We start from the raw sequence: 7,309 nt of genomic DNA on the forward strand, positions 1-7,309 counted from the left end.
AATCCCTGATGTGTCTTTGGAAGAAGATTCTTGCCCTGAGGTCATCTACTTTATTATCCAGAGACTGAACATTAGCGAGTAATATACTCGGAAGCGGTGGATGGTGTGCGCGCCACCTGAGTTGGACTAGAAGTCCACTCCGAATACCTCTTCTCCAATGGCATTGTTTTGGATCAGCCTCTGGAAACAGTTCAATTGACCCGGGGGGTACGAACACCACAGGATCCAATTTGAGAAAGTTGTATTCCCGGTAATTTTGCTGGTGAGTTACCGCCGCTCTGATATCGAATAGTTCTGTATGTAATAACACAAAACATTTCCTGGGGTAATAATGTAAGAAATAACTGCCAAGTTGCTTAGTAGCTAGAAGCAGAGCTGCCATATCTGTGGTCGCCATCTCTCAATGTTCCTGTCTTTTTCCGTGGTTAAATCAACTAGGTTCATCATTTTAACAATTGTATTCATATTTACAGATGGCATACATGTTCCAGATGGCATTTCTGCCCAAAAAATGCATTTTGATTTTTTTCCATGCCTATCCTGTGAAGTAGTGATGCCTGACATATGTCTAGTTTCCTGAAACGAGTCACAAATGTGATAGGCTGAAGTTTCAGAAGGACAAGATGTCATCCTTTCCACCCTGCTGTGGTTTGTGTATATTGTGCACTCGTGCACCTGTTTGTAGGTGTGGATACGTGACAGTATACATGTACTGGTTGGTATGTGATCTGCAGACTTTCTGTGACTGCTGCAGGAGAATGTAGTCATCTTTGCCCCCTTCACAGTAGAACTAACCACAATACATAGAATCTGGATGCAAAATGATCAATGTCCTTGACTACCTGTAGTCCATAACACCAATGGTTGGTTTCCCAGACCCAGATTAAGTTTACCACTGGAGTAAAAATATGTAACTTTTCCATTGAACATGCTTTTTAGTCCAGAACTAAGCATAAACTGTCTCTGGGAAACCGACCAAAAGAGGTTTGGTTAAGATGACAAGGTAGTTATATGGACTGAAAAAAACATTTAGGGAAAATAGCACCTTGATCTTCACCAACGGCCTGAAAACGATGACATGGATTACAGTACATATTTTTAGCATTATCTTGAATAATCAAGATCAAAATCAAATAATGTAAAATACTAACAAAGACGAGGGAATGGTTGAATTCAATGTATTTTGCATGCTTTTTGTTTTACAGAAGAGAGCGTTTCGAACAGAGTAAAAAAGTGTAGGATTTTGTATTTACTGTATATCAAGAATCTTATAGAAGAGGGATTAGGAGGTGAGGGCGGACCCACCACTTTTTTAAACAAAATAAGCCATCCCCATAGCCTGATCTACCATCTTTACTGTTGGGCTATGGTGTGTTTCAAAACACTGTACAGATGTAGGATCTTAATTTGATCACTATTTTTTTATGAGAATTTTCCTGTACAGCAGGAAATGGAAATGTATAGTGTATTTAGGCTTCTAAAGTTCTAAAGAAAAACATTTTAGTGAAAAATGTGCAGCTTTAAAGTTAATGTCCTGAAATTCTACAAATTTTGCCATGGGGTGGAGGGAACTTTGCAGTTATAAAGCTAATTTCCCGCATTTGTACACATTATGCCATGGGGTAGAAAGAAATTCAGTTTTAAAGCTTATTTCCTGCAGTTCTACACATTTTGCTATGGGATGGCAGCCACTTATGTTGCTTATGAATAGAAACGGTACTGCAGCAGATGTATTATATACTTATTTACAGTAACATGATGTTTGATAAATAAAGGTCATCCTGCAAGAAAGAGTATTTCTGTGAGAAATAGCTACAGAGAGCCAGTGATGTAGTGTCAGTGTGCTTGCACAAGACTGTACAACCCATCCGGCTGGGCTGATGTTGCTGGTCGGTCGGGGTTTGAGCTGTATACGTGGTACGTATCAGACTAGAGAAAAGAAACAGGCTGTTTAACTTCAGTCCCTTGAATATGCAGTACTGTAAATGTAACTGTGTATACTAAGTGGATGTAACATCAATCTGAAACTGAGAGTCGTTCACAATCACCAAACACACTGGGTGATTCTGAACTTACATTGTCTTTTTCAGATGACTGTCCATTCTCTTCAACAGGGCCTGTACAACACAGAGGGAGACTGAGTTAGTGTGTGTGTGTGTGTGTGGTTGTGGTTGTGGTTGTGGTTGTGCGTGTTAATTTGCTGTGCTAAATGTCACTTCACACTTCTCTTCCTGTCTCAAACCACTCTGTAGACTTACAGCTCTGTTCTCACGCTTTCAAGATGCTGTGGCTAACACCTTCTTTCATGAGATGACATTGAGTGACAAAGTATTATTGTGTTGAGGGTCCAATATTCACGTGCCAGGTGGGGAAGACAAGGACAGAAGACATTATGTTACAAACTCACCTGAGGGCAAAAACGTGGACGGTACAGAGGTGATGAGAGAATAGATCCCAGCATCCTTTGAATCCAACATGCCTGCACTGCTCATAGCTCCCATCACCAAATCACCTACAACAGAAACAAAATGAAAATTAAATTAGGATACGTGTTTGGACATGCATGTGTGTAGTTGTGTTAGTAGTGTGTGCAGTGTTTGATGTATTTTGTTTGGAACATACATTGGCTGTGATCATCCTGTCTGTCTGTAGGTCTGTACAACATAAAAGTATCAGAAGGTTGTGGTATGAACATCTCATAATGGACAATACAGAACTAAAGGTAGAGATAGAATCTGCATCATATACACAAGGAGAATTCTTACCTCTGAGAATGTTTCTCTGAAAAACAAATTGGACCATATTATATTGAATATAGCATAACCTATACAATATCACCAAATGACCATGTCAAAGGCACTTACTCACTTACATGACAAAGGAAAATGTTTGATATACAGAATCAGAAGTACTCACTGGTCCTCCAGCAGAGACAGACAGCTGTCAATCCCATCAGGAACACACCCACTCCAGAAGCCACACCCACTGCTGCCTGCCGTAATTGCACAGCTGTTTGGTGACATGATGTCATCAGGAGAGATCATTAGCTCTAAATCCCAAAGTAAATAGTTAAATGGTAAACCATATTATTCTCAGTCTTAGAAAATGTTTTCATTTGTGTGAGAAAAGACACATAGTCAGCTAAACATTTGACATTTATGTTTAAGTCATTGAGCAGACGCTCTTATCCAGAGTGACTTTCATCAGTTAATTCCTCTTAAGATAACTAGGTGAGACAACAACATATCACAATCGTATCAAGTTCCATGAGTTCCATCAGCAAAGTCAGTGCTAGTAGGAACACACACATTCATTTTTGTTGTGGGATTACTAAGTAAGGATACTTATCCAAAACAATTTTTTTACACTTTGAATTCACAACGCTGTCTTTGGAGCTTTGACCTCCTGTGTGCAAATGTGTGATAAAAGAAGTTTAAATACAAAAACCTGGGTAAGATAAAGGTATTGTATTTATTTCAGTTTTGCTAGATAAAGATGACCGACACACCTGATGCAGGAGATGAAAAAATATGTTTCAAATCTAAGAAAAGTACAACAGTTTCGAGGGAAAGTACAAGCAGCGATGAATAGGTTTATGATTAAACTAGTTGGAGCTTCAGTGAATTCGAGTGAATAAAAATGAAGTCACAAACTAAGCGATACTTACAAGTTGTTGTCACTGTGATGCCAGGGGTCAAAGTAGAAGTAACAGTCAAACCTGCTGGAAAGTAATAAAAGTTCATTCTGTATCTGATTACACAAGACAAAATGTATTCATTATTTCTGAGTCAGTAGAACACAACTCAGTCAACAGAAATATGGCATGTTCACAAAGCATAATGTGGCACATTATAGTTGACACCCAGACCTTTGACTGAATGTACAATTGGAAACTGTATTTGCAGAGACGGTCCCTTAGAGGACCAATACACCTGTTGTAGGACTCACTGTGATGATGAGGGGCAAAGCAGAACCAGGGAATTTCTTACTGCTGTAACAAGCTCTGCAATAGAATAACAGCAGCACTAGGGCTGTTGCGGTGACCGTGTTACCGCTACACTGGCTTTTTTTGTCACATGCGCCGAATACAACAGATGTAGAACTTAACTTGAAATGTTTACTTACAAGAGGTCAATTTATTTTAAATTTACAAGCGGTCATTTTTGATAATAGTGTTTTCCGCTAATGGAACAATCGCACTTATAGCCTACTACCATGTGCGCATTGCTGCTCTTATAATGTGAAGAAATTGCCAAATAGTTTATCAACATTTTAAGCTAAACGTTCTGATCTGTTGCATCAGCCACATTGCATAAAATATTTTGGGGGATGCTAGCGGTTGTATTAATTTGGGACCTATCGCATCGTACACCTGTCCCAGACTATGTTTGGTATATCTATTTCTTGCACAGAATGGAATAGGTTGATTTTTGTACTATAGGGGATAGTAGATTGACATAGGCTAGTGGTTTTTCTGTTCGTTAGACCAACCTATCTTGTTGGCTGACGATAAGTAAATGTGGACAGTTCTCACAATACCTTCAATAGGCACCTCGCAATTGGGTAAGGACGTGCACAGTTGCGTCTCTGATGTGTCTGTCTTAACTTGTAGCCTGTGAGAAAGACCCTATCATGTGACAGAGAGCTGTATGAGTGAGAGAGCTTTGGATTGGCAGCACACTCAGGAAGAAGGGCACAACGCAGCACTCCGGGCCGCAAAAGGCGGATCAATTTTTTTAGGGTGCATTACGGCCACATAGAGGATGTCACCGTGGAATTCGAGGCATTATCAAGTGCTTGTCAAATTGTGAATGAGAGACTATTGGAGTGTGTTTTTTCAAATCATCTTTAGAGTCTCATCATTCAGCCTTACTATCAACTAAAAATCTAAACATGTAGCCCATTGTATGTAGAACAACTAAAGTTAATTAATAATAACTCTAAATTAAGCATTTGTTCCATTGTATTCTTCATAATATAAAATAATACCACGGAATTATAAGAAAATCTTGTCTGCTAAATGAACTAGTGTAGCCCACAGCCATTTGTCACTCTGACTCAGAGTACGCTATTCTTTTCTTCTGAAATAGACTAAATGTTCTTCATATCATGCTTCTTCAGACCTGTCTAAAATACATAATGGATTTATTGTGAAGGTGTAGGCTATATTACATGGATTTATTGTGAAGGTGTAGGCTATATTATATGGATTTATTGTGAATGTGTAGCCTACCTGCTGGAAAGGGTTTAGTTGTTGGATCACTAGTGTTAACTGTGCAGACTGTGCTGCTGCTCTAGTTTCAACTGTTCTGCCTTATTATTATTCGACCATGCTGGTCATTTATGAACATTGAACATCTTGACCATGTTCTGTTATAATCTCCACCCGGCACAGCCAGAAGAGGACTGGCCACCCCACATAGCCTGGTTCCTCTCTAGGTTTCTTCCTAGGTATTGGCCTTTCTAGGGAGTTTTTCCTAGCCACCGTGCTTCTACACCTGCATTGCTTGCTGTTTGGGGTTTTAGGCTGGGTTTCTGTACAGCACTTTGAGATATCAGCTGATGTACGAAGGGCTATATAAATAAATTTGATTTGATTTGATTTGAACTCCCACCAGATCTGAAATCATTTGGGATTTAAATGTGGTATTTAGTTTGTTGGTCAGAATGATTATAGTCATGCAAAGAAGATGCTACAATCAAAGTGAGTCAGATTATGAAGACCTGCAGCACTGATAGATTCGTTTAGATAATGACTCACGTGTAAAGCTGTGCCCATCACTGCGTGGAGAGAGAGAGTTTGGTCCTGAGCTCACTCTGTAGTCACAGCTCACCTCCTTACGCCTCACTGACTGTAGGCGACTGATCAGATCACTATGTTTTGGAGTGAATTGACAGAACTGATGTCCGGATGCTGAGGTGGCTTTTCTCTTCATGATCTTTGCTATGAAGGATGGCTGACTCTCCTCTCCAACATACAGGTTACAGGTGGAGTCAGGACTGAAGGATCCAGGAATCAAACAGATGATGATGAAGTCCTCCTCAATATTGACTGTAATGTCTGGTTTTGGATCTGTTAGGAAAGGACAGAGACTCCTTTTTGCATCACTCTATTTGAATGTAATGTATATGTCACAAGTGACACTCTTACTAAACTAGAGCCTGCCATTCTCTTTATAATACGTATCAGCATGTCTTATTTGATATCATTCCTATTTATGAGTGTAATTTATCATGTGTGCTGTGTGTTTACAACGATTTCTTTTCACTTAATTCCTTACATTCTTGCGTGTGAAATTAAATTAAATCGAATGGACTATTTTGCTTGCATGTATGGTGTGCGGGATGATGGAGTGTGTCACTTGTCATTTAATTATAAATTAAGTTAAGTACTCAGATATTGCAGCACCTGATATACGTTTGAAAAATAAAAATAATTATTTCACTGTTGTCTATTAGATGATAACAATGCATCCACAATTATGTAGTTTGGGTTAACAAGATAACTTTGATTGATTGATTGATGGTATTATTATTTAGTAAAAGTAAAAACACTCACAAGGACCTTGGGCTTTGATGTATTGGAAGGTGACTGGAAATAACACAATAGGTCATGATCAGGTAAATGTGCCATTCAAAAATAGCATGATAGACAAGAACACTTTGTAGAAGTTGGTAAAGTATCATATACAACAATGGATCCATTATCAAGCAGTAGTCATTCTGATCTGAACAAAATATAATGATAGAGAAAAATACATCAATAAGATGATCAATGGAATAAGACAATTATTACAGCTATGAGATTCAGAAATATATAAAGAATTCCTGAAGTAAAATATTAAAAGAGGAGAGAGAATCCTGAAGAAATAACAGATGATGGAACTTGGAATGGAGGAATAACTCACCGAAAAGGAGGATGACCAGAAACAGATGACCAGCCATATCAGGGATGAACAACACCATTTATCACACATCTACAGACTGTTAGTCTGACTTCACAGAAGATGGTGACTGTGTCAGAGAGGATTGTTTGAATAGAGAAGTAGATGTGGAACTTGTTCACAGGAAAACCACATATAGCAGAAACCAGTCTCATATGGAAAGTGTGGCTAATGTTGCAGAGGAACATTCAGAATAATTTCTCAGTCACTACTTTTGTCTCAGGCTATTTGTCTTTAACAGCTGATATGTTGCATAATTACATGGCTTCAATTACATTTGAGTTTGACAGCTCAGCTGAACTGAGTCTCTCTCTCTCTGATGACTCCAGAACTCACTTTCAGCTTAGGAAGGTCTGTGAGAATCG

At 38.8% G+C, this 7,309-nt stretch overlaps 1 protein-coding gene across 2 annotated transcripts; it reads right to left on the bottom strand.

The window, feature by feature from the left end:
• Positions 1–1,164: 1,164 nt before the first annotated feature.
• On the bottom strand, positions 1,165–7,043 carry LOC109877386 (uncharacterized). 2 transcript variants are annotated; one of them, XM_020469660.2, is made up of 10 exons: positions 6,909–7,043; positions 6,560–6,592; positions 5,762–6,073; positions 3,668–3,718; positions 2,917–3,009; positions 2,766–2,781; positions 2,623–2,654; positions 2,408–2,512; positions 2,077–2,117; positions 1,165–1,929 (listed from the first exon to the last, which is right to left on the bottom strand). In XM_020469660.2, the coding sequence occupies exons 1-10, from the start codon at positions 6,964–6,966 to the stop codon at positions 1,837–1,839; spliced, it is 834 nt and encodes a 277-aa protein (XP_020325249.1). In that variant the 5' UTR covers positions 6,967–7,043; the 3' UTR covers positions 1,165–1,836. The 2 variants fall into 2 exon arrangements, with proteins under 2 accessions (XP_020325249.1, XP_020325248.1); XM_020469659.2 differs by having other exon boundaries at positions 3,668–3,721.
• Between the last annotated feature and the right edge of the window lie 266 nt (positions 7,044–7,309).

Source organism: Oncorhynchus kisutch, linkage group LG1 (assembly GCF_002021735.2).
Source record: "Oncorhynchus kisutch isolate 150728-3 linkage group LG1, Okis_V2, whole genome shotgun sequence".
In the NCBI taxonomy this organism is placed as follows: Eukaryota; Metazoa; Chordata; class Actinopteri; order Salmoniformes; family Salmonidae; genus Oncorhynchus; species Oncorhynchus kisutch.

Coding starts and splice junctions, on each gene's coding strand:
- LOC109877386 (XM_020469659.2), bottom strand. CDS start 6,966: ATGGTGTTGTTCATCCCTGATATGGCTGGTCATCTGTTTCTGGTCATC. Junction 3,722..5,761: donor TGATGGGCACAGCTTTACAC/GTGAGTCATTAT, acceptor ATTACTTTCCAG/CAGGTTTGACTGTTACTTCT. Junction 3,010..3,667: donor CATCACAGTGACAACAACTT/GTAAGTATCGCT, acceptor GTCACCAAACAG/CTGTGCAATTACGGCAGGCA.